Source organism: Lycorma delicatula, chromosome 2 (assembly GCF_047948215.1).
Source record: "Lycorma delicatula isolate Av1 chromosome 2, ASM4794821v1, whole genome shotgun sequence".
NCBI lineage: Eukaryota > Metazoa > Arthropoda > Insecta > Hemiptera > Fulgoridae > Lycorma > Lycorma delicatula.
In genome coordinates this window covers 107026095-107044394 of record NC_134456.1, presented here as the reverse complement: position 1 = coordinate 107044394, position 18300 = coordinate 107026095, and the positions used below count along the sequence as shown (strand labels likewise).

General features: G+C 30.8%; 1 protein-coding gene across 2 annotated transcripts in view; it reads right to left on the bottom strand.

Moving 5' to 3' along the window:
• Positions 1 to 18300, bottom strand: part of LOC142320230 (esterase E4-like) — a 44213-nt gene extending 25913 nt beyond the window's left edge. For both annotated transcript variants that reach the window (XM_075357928.1, XM_075357929.1), the window contains exons 1-5: positions 18029 to 18300; positions 15632 to 15841; positions 9518 to 9671; positions 6410 to 6595; positions 5302 to 5498 (exon numbers count right to left, since the gene is read on the bottom strand). In XM_075357928.1, the coding sequence (XP_075214043.1) occupies positions 5302 to 5498; positions 6410 to 6595; positions 9518 to 9671; positions 15632 to 15841; positions 18029 to 18238 (957 nt within the window). In that variant the 5' untranslated portion in view covers positions 18239 to 18300. The remainder of the gene's footprint in view (positions 1 to 5301; positions 5499 to 6409; positions 6596 to 9517; positions 9672 to 15631; positions 15842 to 18028) is intronic.

The window sequence follows — 18300 nt, the reverse complement described above, 5'->3', positions numbered from 1 at the left end:
CCTGTTATGTACGAAAGTAACGAGAAAGCTTGGATGACAAGTGATATCTTTATGCCTCAGTTACAAAAAAGGAACCGTGAATTAAAGATTGAAAATGACAAAATAGTGATGCTCATTGATAACTGTCCGGCTCATCCACACGTTGAAAATCATTCGTGTATAAAGTTAGTGTTCTTACCATCTAAAACAACAGCAGTCTTGTAGCCCTCAAGGTATGATCAAATCGGTAAAAGTCCACTACAAAAAACACCTAATTTTACAAATGATATAAGATTTAGATAAAAAAAAAGGAAATACAAATAACTATCCTGGATGCTATAATTACGTTAGAAAGATCATTGAATGAGATTTCTTCGCTGACTGTAAAAAATTGCTATTAACATGCAGGATTTTTACCACAGACTGGCGAAGTTACTGACGTTGGATGCAAAGAAGAATCTTAGCGGAATGGGGCAATAGTCTGCAAAATCAATCGTTGTCAAATGCATTGTTTGAAGACTAACAAGAGGTTGACAAAGATTTAGAAACACACTGTAACAGATGATCATGTAGTGGCTTCAATACTAGCAGAAATAGACAAAGACGTACGTAATGATAACGAAGGTAACAAACAATAGCGACAACGATGAAGACATCAACCCGCCAAATTTTGCAGAAATTTTAGCGTCAATGAAAACCGTTTGTCAGTTTCTAAGTTTTACAGAAATTGCATATGAAAAACAAAGAGTGTTTGTTTTGATTTAAAAAAGAACTTCCAAACCATATTACAACACAAAATGATCGAAACAAAGAAAAATAACCAACCGACTTTTTGCAGAAAAAGTAATTTTTACAGTTTTTCTTTATCTTCTTTTACTCTACCGTATTTGTATTTATTATTGCGTATTTTTGTTTTTTTATTATTATTCTATTGCAGAAATAAATTATTATTTTTAATGTTTATTATTATTAGTGTATTACAATACTTGTTTAGTTAGCATATTAAAGTAGTACTACTAAGCTACCTAAACATCAGTTAGTGTGACTATTGGTTATAATGACCTAAAATCGTCGGTTCCTTGGTGGTCACTATAAACGATATTTACTATATGTATGTATGTATGTATACATATATGACCATTTTGAGAAGATAGAAGCTAGATTAAGCGATGGACTGAAAAATCTTGCAACCTACTACAAGGAAAAACACTTCAAGCCAAATCCTGTCAAAACCCAGATCTGTGTCAGCAGACAGGAAGCCAGAAGTCTGAATATGTAAGAAGGAGCCCAGCTGGTGCACTATGGAACGCCAAGGTATCTCAGGGTTACCCTGGACCGCACCCTCCAATACAAGAAACATTGTTCGAACACCAAGAACAAAGTGGCTGCAAGGAACAATGTGTTTTGGAAGCTGACTGGAACAACCTGATACAAGAGCACAGAATCTGGGGAGAACATCAAGGTACAGTACTTCAGCTCTTACGCTATGCTACTCAGCAGCAAAGTGTGCCATCTGGTATGATACAGATCTTTACCAAGAAGTAGATGTAATATTAAATGAAACATGCTGTATCATCACGGGCTGCTTCTGACCAACACCTCTGAAGAAACTGTATTGTTTGTCTGGCTTTGCAACACCTAATATCTGATGCAATGTAGCAGTTAGTGAGGAGAAGTTCATGTTTAAAAGTTCATGCTTTAATATCCCAAGCTCATCCATGGTATTGCTATGAACCAGCATGGCTGTAGCTTAGCTGAAGAAAGAGTTTCCTGAGACCACTCAGGAACTTGCAGGCACACCCAAGCAAGCAGGACGTACCTTGTGGCACAAGGAGTTCACATCTCAAAGGGTGGAAAAAACCAGTGAGAAACTTCAGGAAGAAGTCGCACACTCTTTCTCTTCTCTTCAAGGAGAAGTTGCACTCTCCCAGGAGAACTTTGTATCCAGAAGGATACAAAGAGGACTAGACAACTTGGAGATCTCTGAACAGGTTGTGTTCAAGCATCACAAGAAGCAGAACAAACTTACAGAAGTGGAACTTCACTGTGGACTCTGTTGTGCGTGTGACTGTGTTGATATGCAGACTACAGCTCATTTGCTTCAGTGTTATCTTTGCCCAGTCAAGTGCACACAAAAGGAACTGCTTGAGGCGAAAAAGAATGCACTTGACATTGCTAATTTTTAGCAAACTATTGCTTAAGTGGCCTGTGAACTGTGATGTGTACATATTTGTGTTATACTTTTGTTTGATTTAAACCTTCCAATGAAATTTTTGATGTATTTTTCAAAAATTTAATTTAGATTTAGTTTAAAGTAATTTTAATATGTTTATTAGTAGGTATTTTGTATTTTAATATGATTCTGTATGATAATAATAATTATAATCTCTTTGCTCGCACCTTGTGACATATAGATTGGCAAAAGATATTGTTATGAGAACTTCTACTTCCACAACTTCCATAGCAGAGGGTCCATGTAAAAACCCTTGTCTTGGAAAAGACACTGTGGAGAAGTTGTACCCACTGTGTTGCATATCCTGCGTTCAACTGATTCAAGGGACCAGAGAAGATAAAAGCTGGTTTCCATTGATTAGATGTTCATCCATTCATCCAAACTTGTTGCGGTGTTTTGGGTACCAGAGATTTGGACATAGCAGCGCGATGTAAAAGAAAAAAATCTGTGTTTATGGTGAGCCGTTGCATCCTGATGACCTATGCAGGGACTCACCTGTATAGTTTTTAAACAAGAACTAGCTTTCCAGGAAGTGAAGACTGTACACAAGGTCAGTTTCTATGATGCAAAGAAAATTGTAAGTAGTAGATCGCTGAAGACTGCGTCCTATGCTGAGGTTGCTACAACCCAGCAGCTTCTGTAGCCCCCTTAAAAACAGGAAACAGGAGACGTATTATCTGAATTGGCACTAGCATTAGTTGAGATGATCAATGCATGATTAATGAAAAACTGAAAATACCAGTTAAAGAAATGGATTGTAACTGCTGGTAGCGATTTATAGCATAGATGTTACTGAAACAAAGATCTCTTTCCACAAATGATTGGACCTTTGATCAGTTCTAACATTAAGGTCAAGGACACAGAAGCTAAATCACCAAAAAAATCTCAAAAAAACGTACATATGATTAAAGTTGAAGTACACAAAATCTCTACAAAGGGAATTGAAATGCCTGAAATAAGGTTATTAGAGAAAGAAGACTCTGAACGATCGATAATGGAACCTCTGAAAGCTTGGAGGTCTTTAAACAAGAGGGCAAGCACTTCAGCCGCCCCACAAGCACTAGCAGGAAGTGCATTCAGTCTCGACTCTGATGCATTGCTGACCGCATTGTTGAAGCTGATGGTGTAGCTGCATAATCATGGTGCAGTATCATCTGATGTTGGCAGCAGGAGATCCTCCATGATTTACTGTGGGGGATCAGAAGAATCCATTTCCGAGGCCTTAGACATCCTGAAGTTTGATATTGAGGCCTTCAGGAAGATGGAAAAAAGGAAGAAGAAAGGGTGGCCTAAGGGTAATCCTAGGCGATCAAATTTAACAGAAATCAGTTGATTTGCATTATAGAACTAACTGTGCTTGATCTTGATTGTTCCTAACAACATTTTCTTTAGAAATAGTGAAGTGTTTTTAAATATTTTAACATAATCTGGAGTGTTATTAGTGTTAGTTTTAAGTGGCAAGGGCCCTTTACACCCTTATCATCTTGTGTCTATTTGGGGCTTTAATATCCTTCAACAAATCTATTACTGGATGATCTGTGATGACAAGACTAGACTATGTCGCTTGTAATGTTATCAGGGAGTGATAGAAATTTTTTTTTTGATGTGAAAAGGGGCATTGACCACAGCAGTCGATGCCCCTAAAACTTCAAAAAAAAAAAAATGTAATAATGCATCAGATAGGTTAAAAATTCCTTTTTCTATGTGGGATCTCATTTCAACAATAATTTTAATGAAATTTTCTTATTACCAGAAATTCTACATGTCTATTAAAACATTTACTATTTCAGAAAATTAAAAGAAGTCTGTCTTAAATTAATTTTTTTTTTACAAACTGATTGAAACATTCAGTAGGAGTATAAAAATGGCATTTGGATTGGATAAATGCAGCACTCAAAGAATTGAGAAAGGCTGCCATGGAAAGCTGGAAGGACATATGTTTCTCACAGAAAAAACGATTGAGCACAAGCAAACGGGAGAACCTTGTAAACACAGGATAATAACAGTCAATTAAACTTGATCATGGCTTGATCAAACAGGAACTGCATAATAAATATGTCAGCCAATTGAAACAAATCCATAAGACGGAGCTAAGCAGGAGGAACAAAGAGACAGCTATTAATGTATATGCCATACCACTGTTCTGAATCATTAAATGGAGCAATCACAGAGCTCAAAGAAATTAACCGAATAACAAGGTCGACAAGCATAAAGTTTGTACAATTATCACTACTGAGAACAAATGAAGGGTGAGGAATAACTGATATCGCAAACGTACACTATATATAAATCCAGACGCTCCAATAATATTTTCAATGGAAAAAAGAAACGAGCAATTTACACACCTCCATTATCAACGCTGACAACAAGATACACCACTTAGTTTTCAAAACCAAACCCCTCCAAAATGTAGTGGGGGATGAAGAAGAGCTACGGAAGTGGGAAGAGAAAGAGACACAAAGTACAAATATCAGCTGTCGCACCGCATGTTGCCAAGAAAGCATCGCACATGTGACTGTGAAGAGGAAACATATATATTCTGAGACAGAAGGCTTCATGCTCAACATCCAAGATGCCAATTTAAAAACCAGAAATTACACCAAGCAAAAATTCTAGTAAATTGTCTTCACTTAATAATATTATAAGAGAAAACCTGTAAACCTGCCTAAAAATATTCACTGTAGAGGCACTTCTTTCTACAAATGTAAGTCATGAGTCATTTGATATGAGCATTTGATTAAATACTCAAAATATAATTTGTTTTAAATCTATTATGAGTTAAAAAAGTGTAACAAGTCTTTGTAGACTTTTCTTCCTGAATTATTAATTGCAATTCATTACATGTTCAAGAAAACCCTGTCTAATAATAAATCATTTGCGATGATTTGAATACCATTTCTGAAATTAGAAAAAATTTATTCCATAAGCCTTTAGATTAAAGTGATTATTTTATTATTTTTATTTACTATTATTTGTTTTTTTTAAATTAATATTCATGTATTTTAATGATTAAGATTGGATAAGTAAAAGGAATAAAGTATCAAAACATGACAGGAGAACCTATGAATAAAATAAGAGAAAAACATTACCTCAAATTTGTCTACTGCTTCTGTGAGTTGTACTGCAGAAACGTTTCTTAAGCATTCAAGCAAACGATTAGATGGTTCTGTAGGGCAGTTTACAAAAGATGCTAGTTTTTGTGTGTTGTTTGAAACTACACCAGGAATAAATGTTGACCAAGGACAATGAGCTGTTCCACTCATTGGTATTGCACGGTGAAATAAACCTTTTTATGCAAAAAACAAAGTTCAATTTTAACTCCATATATTTTTCAATATTTCTATATTCAATTTTTCCCATGAACATATCTGAAAAAATCCTCAAATTCAAGATTAATGAGACTCATCAAATTAGAAAAATTATTTGCTTTTGTTCAGTAGTTATGAAAAATAGCTTTTTTTTAACATAAGTATTTTTACATGTAAAGATTTAAGGGTTGGATGTAAAATTGATGTGTGTAACATTGAAATTACTTATTTAGTAAAAATTGAATCAGATAATATTATTTGTTAATTTCCACTCCCTTCTGACTCAAAGTCTTTATTGTCATTAAATTTTTTCATTTATATTCATTTTATTTTTTGTAAAAAAACAAATGTGTAAATCTATTGTTACAGCAAACAGTTTTTACCAGACATGACACCTTCAGCTGAACGTAAGACATTATTCACTACTTCCTTTTTGCATTAGGTATTTTGATTATGAAATGATCTTTACTGTACTTTTAGAATTTTATCCATCATTTTTTATCCTTGTAATATGTTACAGCAATTTTAGATGTAGTAATTTAAAACATACTATAATTCAGAATTAAGAGAATCAATCTGTTCATGCAACAAAAAAACAATAAGTATTTTTTGTCAAAGAGGAATGACTTCAATAAACTAAAATTTCCTTTCTCCTTTGTTCATTGAAATACACATTATACAAACATATATACCAGTAGTGATATTCTAGGATTTGCAATGATGTTTGATCAACGTCTATAAAAATGCACTCACTTATTATATAGAATAAAAATATCTTAATAAACTCATCAGTATAATATTAGCAGTTTTTAACAATTTCTATTGGTCATAGGTTTCTTACAAATAAAAAAAAATATTTTTCATATACCTAGTAAGTTCCACAGTTTACCTTTTGCAAGAGGTGATAATGTTAAATAGTGTACACTTGCTGAACCCGCACTTATACCAAATATTGTTACGCTTTCAGGATTGCCACCATAAGAAGCAATATTTTCTTGAACCCACTTCAGAGCTAATACTTGGTCTTTCATACCATAATTTCCAGGCATTACTGCATCTTCAGTACTTGCAAATCCTAAATTAAAAAAAAAAAAACAAAAAACATTGTAATTAAAAATTAATTTGAAAAAATCTTCTGAAAGTATAAAAATTAAAAAAATGTACTTAATAACAATGGTGTAATACTAGCAATAACAATAGAGTGTCACTAGCCCCCTTAATGTTATTATTACAGAATTTATGTAGAAGCAAAATATTTTGTGCATAAACATATGCAAATGATACACAAATGTGTAAAGTAGACATAAATTACAATATAGAGGTCCATCTTCTATGTCATTGCCATTAAAAAAAATTTTTATTTAGAAACAAGCACAACTTTTTGTATGTGTAAATGATCAGTATTGAAAAAATTCCAAGATTTTAAAGTAGAGAGGTTGGCATGCTACTTGCCCACAAATTTGATTCATTGATTGACAGAATTGCCAAATCCATTAATATTTGCTATATAGTTGCTTACAATGTTTAGTTTACAAAATCAACCAGTCTATGTCACAGAAAACAAAATTTTTATTATTTTAATTTTTAAATTTTCAAATTTTCAAATGAGAATATTTTGGAAACTTGTTAATTTTACTTGAATATGATGATTTTTATTCAGTTTACAAAATTCAATATTGTAAAACCATTTTTCTGTTTGGGTTTAGTAAGAAAATTCAGTAGTGGAATATAATTTTTTTTTTCATAAATTCATATTTTCACCTTTTTCTTTTATTACTATTTGTTATCAGATTATGTAAATATCAATATTTTGCTAAATTATATTTTATGATACATTTAATAATTTTTTATCTGAATGCTCAGATATTAGTTGTAAGAACCTATTTCTTTGTTTGGCAGATTTAAATGTACAACATTTGAATTCTTTCCACCCCTCCCATCATAGCCTATGGCAACATTAATCAAATGGAAATTTTTCTTAAAAAAATATATATTTCATCTCTTTTTCTTTATATAAACCATTGTACTATTTTACTTGTACAATAATTTTTATTATTGCCCTAAACTTTTCTGGGATGCTTTCAGCTATGTAACTGAAAAAATGAAAAACTTGTAGAATAGCATATACTAACCATAATCCAGATTTCACATTACAACAAGATTTAATTATAAAATGAAGTAAGTACTAGTATATTTATTTTTTTAATCCTTCAATTAAATTTATTCTTCCAGAACAATGGAAAAAATAAGTTATAATTTCTATATACCGTTATTATTCATTATGCTAGAGTTTATAATTATCATATATTGTTGGATGAATTTTGTTTTAAGAAATACATAAATCAGGGAAATTATTATATCATTTTAATTATCAAAAGTAATGGTTCTAAAAAATGTAATAAATGGTTATACAATATTAACAAAATTGATAAATATTTAACATTAAATGTTAATTATTAAAATGTTATTATTAATTATTGAAAATTAATGTTAATTATTAATTATAAAAATTGTAATTATTAACATCAAATGTTGCCTTTGTAATTCCTTACACACTGAATTTCAAAATTTAAGTGGTTGAACTAACACCAGAGATATAACAACTAATCAAATAAAAAATAAAAAATTGTATATATTCATTTACAAAAGTTGCTTAGTAATATTTATATATATTCATATAAAATGTTGTCTACAAAAAATAAGACTTATTTTGGTTATTGTGAGTAATTCTAATTACAACCGTATAATCTCTACAAGCTAACTTACCATTCATGTGACTTTTGATCTCTCATTATTATAATTATAATACATAGTCAAAATAAAATTGAAGCATTAACAACAGGATTCCACGAAATACATGTAATTATTGGAACAATTTTCCTTATAACCTCGTTAATACGATGCATAAAAATACATTTCTCTGAAAATCATCACCTTCTTTTCAGAATTTTTAGGAATTCTGAAAAGAAAATTTTACATCTGTTTATTAAAACTGATGTACTTTTATAAAAAAAATATTTTTTAATAATTATTAGTTATAATGATTTTACAAAAAGTAATCTCATGTGTGAAATTTAATTTGTTTATTTATTCTAGGTTTGACCATCACCTCTAAATAAGGATTTGCTGTTGCAGTCATTTGTTTATAGGAAGAAATTTATAGAGTCTGAATTCCTAGACTCATTGAAAAAATAATGACCAACAGCAGACATTATTCAAATGGCTTACCAACATCAGAGGAAAGATAAATGATATTTTATACACATATAGAAAAACATATGGTGGTTAATTTAAACAGTCTGCACAAAGGGCATGTAAGCTGTTTGTATCTACCACATAAAATGTTTCTCATGTTAGTCATTTTAACCATTAAAAATATTAAAACCTTCATTAAAATGAAGTTAAAATAGTCTGAGAAATTAATAACCGAAAATTTGCAACTAAACTTCATGTTATTAATGAAGTCTAGCACTATAATATTTCATTTAAGAGGAGGGTTATTCAGAACTTTGGAATAAATTGAAAAAATTACAAGTTCTGTAAGTTGATATGAGAAATAAGTTAGTATTAATATAAATAACTGTATTATTTATGTTATTATACTATTAATAGCATATTATAGTCTATTATATTATATTGCTGTACTATTTATATTATATTAAACAGCTGCAGTACAGAATACTACTGCAGTAGATTTATGTTGTAAAGGGATGCAAACAAGGTGTTGGGAAGTGAGTAGAAGACTATTATAGCAAATGTAGAAGAATCTAAATAATGTAAAGCTGCATTTCTAGTCCAGACACATCTACATCTAGTATACACATCTTTCTAGCATAGAATCATCTACAAGCAGATATAGGTTTCTGTCTTGATCAGGTCACATTCTCATTACTTTGTTTAATCATATAACTTATAAAATAAAAATTAAAAAAATCATTGCATAATTATAATATTGCATATTTCATATCATACTTGCTTAATTAAATTTAAGTCATACCAAGAGGTCCAAGTCTGTAGTTACTGGCAACAAGAACTATATCTTTATTATCAAGTAATAAGTCAGGCCCCCAAAGATTTGAATCAGATGAACCAGAATAGAATCCTCCACCATGTAAATAAAACATAACAGGATACTTTTTTGAAACTGATGTCTAAAACAAAAATCAAGTCACGAGAATATTTCTAATAAATTTATTATATTTCATCAATTTTATAATCTATTTAATTAATCCAATCCATTTAATTTATTTATTTCACAAATAATAAATATGGTTTTGTCATTTAAATAATGTTATAAAATTAAACAGAAAAAATAGATGTTTGCAAAATTATAATTTCTATTCGGATTAAAATAAAAGATAATAGAAAGAAAATGTGTATATGTATGACTTAAATGTGTGCAATATACAATAAATTTTGTCTTACTTTATTACTGATCAATTCTATGACAGACTGAATTCACTAGATTTATTTTGATAACACTATAAAATTGAAGTCAAGTTAAACAAAAACATGCTGAAGAATGATACTGCTTTTCAATATTTATGTTATAAACCACACTATTGTCATGTACAAAAGATAACCATTTCTTCCATTTTCTTTTGTACATGACAAAACCTGGGTGAAGCCCAATACTAAATATTTAGAAGCTTTTGAAATGTGGTGCTATAGGAGAATGTTAAAAATCAGATGGGTGGATAAAGTGACAAATGAAGAGGTATTGCGGCAAATAGATGAAGAAAGAAGGATTTGGAAAAATATAGTTAAAAGAAGAGACAGACTTATAGGCCACATACTAAGGCATCCTGGAATAGTCGCTTTAATATTGGAAGGACAGGTAGAAGGAAAAAATTGTGTAGGCAGGCCACGTTTGGAATATGTAAAACAAATTGTTAGGGATGTAGGATGTAGAGGGTACACTGAAATGAAACGACTTGCACTAGATAGGGAATCTTGGAGAGCTGCATCAAACCAATCAAATGACTGAAGACAAAAAAAAATTAAGTAAAGGAAGTATTGTGTTCATGAAAATTTTTGGTTTGCAGATTTCAATGGAAATAACCATTTTGACCATCCTGAATCCATTTTGACTAGTTCCGGCATGACGTCTATATGTATGTATCTCGCATAACTCAAAAATTATTACCCATAGGATATTGAAATTTTGGATTTAGGACTGCTGTAACATCTAGTTGTGCACCTTCCCTTTTGACTGCAATCAACTGAACCAAAAGTATCCAAAAACTGCATGCCTAACAAAATAGTTATAACTTTCAAGTTACCACATATGTTCCAGCTATGTTTTTTATAATTTCAAGAACATATTTTTTCAAGAACGTCTTTCATCACATCATATGTCTCTTTCAAATTAATAACACAAGCAACTGGTATTGAAGGATACTTGTTACCGTTGTGTAGCAGAACCACTTTTAAACTTTGAGCGAACCTATGAAAAGGTGCTAGTCCTCAGGTTTATGTACTTGTCCTAAGTGCAACATAAGCTCATCAATATTTGTACAATAAACTAAATAATTTAGTACTGAGAAGCTTCTTTTGGTCGCTTTTGAAAGCCTGAAATTTTTGTACTTTTTTGAAGTAAATTCCAACCTTGCAGTCTTGATCCTAACAGTTCAGCTTGACGTTTTGATAAATTTAAATCACTGACCAAGTCATTTAACTCACCTTGTGATATATAAGATGTTGCTTACTGGAAGATAATTCAAAATCAAAATCATTTTTGTCTTCTTCAGTACTCCCTGACTCTTCATCACTGCTTTTGAAACGTACATTCACAGGTGGCTCAGAAACTGGAATAATTTCACTGTGAGATACAGGCCTGATTGCAGACTGCAATGAAGGATATTTTAGAGTATGTTTAAATTTTTAGAAATTCCAGACACAATTGTTAAGCAAAAGTAACAATCAGTTACATGATTCTTTGGCTCACACCAAACCATAGGTACACCAAATGGCAAAGCCTTCCATGTACCTTTCAGCCATCCTCTTAAATATACAGAACAATTAGTGTATACTATATGAGGAGCCCATGTCTTATCCTGATCACCAATTTTACACTAAAAAGTAAAAACGATATGCTTTTTTTATTAAAGGTGTAATGTTTTGTCTATTGGATTTTATGGTAAACTCACCACATACATAACAAAAGGCATCCACATCATTTACACAATTTCTAAGCATTATGACACTGCACTGTTAACAAACTTAAGACTGCAATAAGACTGAACAAAATTAATTCTTTCTTAAATTCAGTGCTTAATACAACAACATAGCTGTGTTTTCAGCTACATGTTTTGATCTGCACAGACATGATTAATCTTGTCCATGAAGGCTCACTCTTCAGTTGTCATATGTGACTATAATATGATTTAATTCTTTGTCTAGTATTGTTTATTTATAGCTTATAAATTATGTTAACAAAGTTAAACAATAAAAAATAAGCTAACAAAATACAATGTAGGAGCTTAAAATGCTAACTGTACGTTTAAAAATGAAAAAAAATCCTTTAATTAAAATTAAATTTTTTTCAAAAATGGTGGTTGATAGATAGATTCTGAGTTCATATTCGTTTTCAGCATCAAAAAACAGATTAATATCATGTATCGCATGTTAGGAAACAAAAATTATGTTTATCAGTGTAATTATTCAATAATAACAATAAAAATAATATATATATATATATATGAAAAAAAAATCAGAAGTTATTAATGAAATAAAATTTTATGTACTTTTAAAAATGTGTATATATGCAATTTAGTAAGGATTATTACATATGTGCATATGTAATAGATTTGGTGAAACATCTGATCAGTGATTGAAAAATTTAGAATTGTATTATTTTTGGATTTTCTAGTTTAATTCTGTTTAATTTTATCTACATTAAAGTTAATTACAGAGTGACTGAAAAATAGACCCTCACAAGAACAACATATGCGCTGAGGCATACATACATGCCCGATTTTAATAAATTGCAAAATATTCTTATCTTTTAGTTCATTATTCCTATGATATTGTCAGACAATATTCTCCCAAAGTCGGAGTTTATCATCATTTCGTTTATTTGTTTTTCGTTGCCAATCATTTAATTTTGGTTTGATATAATTCTTCTAATCTTAATTTGTATACACATTCTCTAGTTTTCAAATTTTCTCTTTCTTTATATTCATCATCCTCTCTTAATCTTTTATTCTTTCTTCCTTGTCTTAACATTTTCTTCCTCTTTATATTTATCATCATCTCTTAATGTTTATATTCTTTCATTTTTTTATAACATTTTCTTCCAGTATATTTTTTTTTTTGGTTTGCAGCATTTTCTTCCTTTTTATTCTTCCTTTGGTTTTAACATTTTCTTCCTCCTTATATTTATATCTATTAATGTTTTTATTCTTTCTTTGGTTTTAACATTTTCTTGCTCTTTATATTTATCACCTTCTCTTAATTTTTTATTCTTGCCTTGCTCTTAACATTTTCTTCCTCTTTATTATCTTCTCATTGTTTTTGAGATATTTTTTTTCATGTTATCTTTCTTTTTCCTCTATGATTGTTTCTTTTTCATTTTTTGATTATTCACCAAATAATCCAATATCAAAAAATGAATATTTTACACCATAAGGTTGAAATTAACATTTTAAACCAGTATTCAGGAGTTCACTAACCAGAATAGTTTAATTATTATTAACTTTTATTTATATGACACACTAGAAATCTGAAACTTTTGTTCATCAGCAACTCACGAAGATTTCGAATAATACTGATATGAATAATACTCAATAAGACATTTGAATGGTGCAAGCACTTCAAAGATGCCTGTATGTTTGTTACTGACAATCCCAGTCATGGCGGATCCCAGCCACAGCAGTCATTCCTAGGAACATTCAGCTCATTGAACAGCTTATCATTGACAATTGTTGCATAACCTGTCATGAAATTGCAAAGGTGTGTAATATTTCATAAAGAACAATAAACACAATAATTCATGACCATTTGCAGTTCTGAAAAGTGAGTGGGCTGGGTTCCAAAACAGCTTTCTGCTTTTAATCAGCAAAGAAGAGTTGAAATTTACACTAAATTGAAGGACCAGTACGATAAGGAAGGCCAGTATTTCCTGGATCGCATTATCACATGTGACGAAACATGGGTTCAGAATCGAAAAGTGCATCAAGCAGAAGGAGCATGCAGACTCACCACCGTCAAAATTTTGAACAATTGCATCAGCAGGTAAAGTGATGGCACGTGTTTTCTGGGACAAACAGGGATTATTCATGTGAATTTTTTATCCCATAGTATCACTAACAACAGTGAATATTGTTTTTGTGTTTTGTATGATGTGAATAAGAATCTGTGGAAGAAACAGCCTATTTTGATCACAAAGGGTATTCTGTATCTGTAGGACAATGCAAGACCTCATATTGCTCAATGCACAACATTACAGGAAATCAGCTGGGAATTATCATCAGGATCCCTCATATAGTCCAGACTTAGCTCCAAATGATTTCCACCTGTTTGGTCTTCTAAAAGAATTCCTTGGAGGTCAACATTTCCACAATGATGATGAAGTGAAGCAGGCTGTCTTGGAATGGTTCAGTCGTTCTGATAAATATTTCTATGCTGAAACCTTCCAGATATTAGATAAATGTTGGGATAAATGTATAACTATAGTAGGGGGTTATGTGAAAACATAAATGCAGTTTCCACCCCTTAAAATTTGTTCTTCTATTTATTTTTTTTTTAGAAAAGTTCTGGATTGACTTGAATACTCCTCGTAGAATGAATAAAATATTTGCTTTCCATATCTGAAAATGTAATTTTTTACATTTACTTAACAATAAATTACAGACTAATTATAAACACATCTCATATGATGACTGTGTTTGTATATAAGCATAAGCTGTTGCAGTCACACAAACTCACCTATTTTAGAGAGTAAGTGTATTGCAGATTTGTTCCTTATTTTGTAGAGCTATTTTCTTTGAAATGGATCCTATTCTAAGAAAAAATTGAGTTAGCTATTAAAGTTTTGTCATTAAATTAGTTAAATCATTAAAACAATTTCAAATTACACTTATTATGATATCAGTAACCTGCATTACGTTTTGGATTATCTGGTCCAGATGAATGTATCTGGTCCAGGTTGTACTGTATTATGTTTGTGTCTTACTATTTATTATTAACATGCTTTCTATCACATTTCTTTACTTTTATTTTATTTTTATTAATTTTGAAACTAAATTTCTCTCCTTGTAATAAATCCATGCTATTTACAAATTCTTCTAACATATTTCTGGATTTGCCAAAATAAAACTGTTTTTGGCAATTGCAACATTTTCACCCATTTTCTTTTCATAGATCCTCCATTATTAAGTCTGTCTTTAATTCATAATTTCTTCTTCTATAAACGAGTTGAAAACAATGGAACAAACTACATCCTTTCTCACTCCTTTCTAAATTTTGATTCAGAAATAAATGCATGAACTTGTATTAAACAAGAAAGTAATTCTGATGGTATATCATTTATTCTGACTGCCTTATTAATTTTTAAATCTTTAAAAAAGGTAGAGTTCTCAGATTGTTCAACATCAGTTTCTTCATTTATCTTCAAATCTGTTAATTCTTTTCCCTAGTACAATTCTTATATAAATTACTGCACTCTGTTATCTATTCCTAATTTCCATGTTAACTGTGTTTTCATAGTCTGTAATACCTAATATCAAAGAATAAAATCAAATTTCACATATATATATATATTATTATTTTATATATATATATATATATATATATAACTTTATATAAAATTTGTGTTTTTTAATACATATGTATAATAATTTTACTTATAAGTGTTGAAGTTTTTAAGTGTCCTTAGTGACACTAATTTATCCCCTTTAACTAGAATATTTTTACAGCCCAGATTGTCATATAATGATATACTAGAGAAAATAACACTGGAACTTTGAATAATATTTCGGAAACAGATCTAAGAAACTGGTCCCTAAATAACAAATCCCCTGAAGACCAGTTGATAAATTTAATTATTTTTTTTTATTTAGTTATTAATCTAAATTCATAATAAATGGTAGAAATATCATAAACTACTTACATCTGGTGTAAATACATTCAAATACAAGCAATCTTCTGATCCAATGAGAGAAGAAGACGACGTCTGACTAGAAGTGAACTTTTCATCTAAATCAGATGATGTTTTATCCAAAGAATCAGATAAAGTAGAAAATATTGGCTTCTGAAGACATGCATTACCATCTTTTGAAGCCTTCAAAACTCCCTTCCACTTTCCAAATGGTATAGGACTCTGTTCACAAATAAATTATGGCATAGTTAGTGAACATTGTATTATGTGTTGAATATTATTATTATTTTTTTTTGTTAATGTACAAGTTTCAAAACACATTGGCATATTTTTTATTGGCATGCATTTTATATTAAAAAATAATAAATATGAAAAATAAATTATAATTTGATTAACTTCAGTATGATATAGATCTGTAACACTATTACATTATATTTTATATAAATTATATAATGAATCTTTTAGTTTATGGAGTGAGCTTGTAATTCTGATAATTGGTTGGAATTTTTTCCTCAAGCTATCCAACTATTTCATTGTAGAAAATTCCTAACTATAATGCAGATACTGATGATTACAATTTTATGTAACTCTAAATAGATCCATGAATCGAGTTGCAATCCTTTGATGTTTGCTAATAGTTTTTTCGCTATCATCCCGGTAGTTGAGAAAATAATCAGTACTATGATGCCACATTTAATTAATTTCCTGAGACAATGGTGTATATTTTTCTACTTCCTCACTATGTTTTTTGTCCAGGTTTTTGCCGTTTGGTATCGAGATTTCAACCAGTAATGTTTTTTCATTACCTTTTAAATTAGTGTTATGTCCGGTTCATTGCAAACAATAGTTCTATCAGTTATTATATCACTGTTTCTAGTAGTATTACTCTTTCGTTTTCGACTGTCGAAATCAGCTCATAATTCGAGTAAAGCGTTTTTACATAACTGCTCAGAAAAAAAGTAATGTATTTAGGTTGCATACATGTTTGTTCCACCATAACAATTCAGCGACAGAACCGATTTAAAAGCTAGATCCAGTGTTGGAGTCCTTTTATTACCGGGATTATCATAGGCTATTTATTATCATAAACCTTTATCTTTTTCCTGTTTAGCCTCTGGGAATTACCATTCAAGTATTACTACAGAGGATGAATGAGGATGATATGGATGAGTGTAAATGAATTGTAGTCTTGTACAGTCGCAGTTCTACCATTCCTGAGATGTGTGGTTAATTGAAACCCAACCACCAAAGAGCACCGGTATCCACGATCTAGTATTCAAATCCATATAAAAGTAATTGCCTTTAATAGGACTTGAATGCTGGAACTCTCGACTTCCAAATCAGCTGATTTGGGAAGATGCGTTCACCACTAGACCAATCTGATGGGTTATATTGTCATAAGCCGGATTAATTTTAGTTACCATATCTATTATTATTCTGTCTTTTGTAATTTAGTTTTTTTTTCAGGTTTCTATAAAGCCTGAATACTTTAATTGTTGTTTATCAGTATTAGTCTTACAACCATGAGGATAACGAACAGTGTAGGGATCCAGGGGGTGAAGTCCTCTGGGTAGATGGGAATGGCAACCGAAGCAAGCTCTGCAGTTGTCCAAGGCACTGTCCCCCTGCAACATGGGAATGGCAAACAAAGCAAGCTCTGAGGCCCCGGGAGGCCCCAAGGAGCCCCTGAACTGGCTCTGGGGTTTGCCTGGGCCAACCTTGGCCCTGACAGTCCAGATTCTAGTTAGATGGGCCGGCTGGTGTATATATATATATATATATATATATATACACGAGTGTATGTTTAAATAAATTAAAGAAGTTTGAAAAGTGAAAATGAAATGAAAGAATAGCAATGGCTTTTAAGATGAAGAAAAAGTTATTATGTGGTAAAATGATGGTTGAATTGAGGAAGCAGCTTGTGAATTTTTACATTTGAACTTTACTACTTTTTTCTTTTCTTTTTTTTAACATCCAGGACCACCATTCAGGTATTGCTTCAGGGAATGAGATGGATAAAAACTTTTGTAGTGTGTGAAAGATGCCATGTCTGATGGGGATTCAAACCTGGGATCTCTGGATGAAAGGCCGAGATGCTACCACTCGCACCATGAAGGCCGGCAACTTTACTACTATATGTATGTGAAACATGAACACTAAGGAAAAGGCAAAAATGGTGGAGGTTTGAATTACATGAAGAAAAATTATAGACAGTATTGCCAGAATTATGAATAAAACTGAAAAAGTAATACAGTACTGAAAATTTAGTAGTGAAAATTCATGAAAGGATTTTTCCAGTTTCTCTGACTAATATAAATAACAAACATCATTATTTAATAATGATAAAATTATTTTCTACAGTGATTATGTTATTTGACAATATTTGTTTAAGATAAGAAAAAATCTTACCTTAAATCTTAGTTCTCCAATGGGTGGTTTTGCAAAAGGTATTCCAAGGAATGCTTGAATTTCATGCCCACTTACTGTTTTCTTAGTTATGCTTTCAATATCACCTTGTGGAGTTGTAATTTTCTCTGCGACAATAATGTTTATAATTAAAAAACTTATTATTATTAATTTTAAAGTACTTGAATTATTACTAATTTTTGGCGAGTACATTGTTATGGTCTATACTGCTATTACAAATTGTTTTTACAGTGGTGTGTTATTTATATTTATAC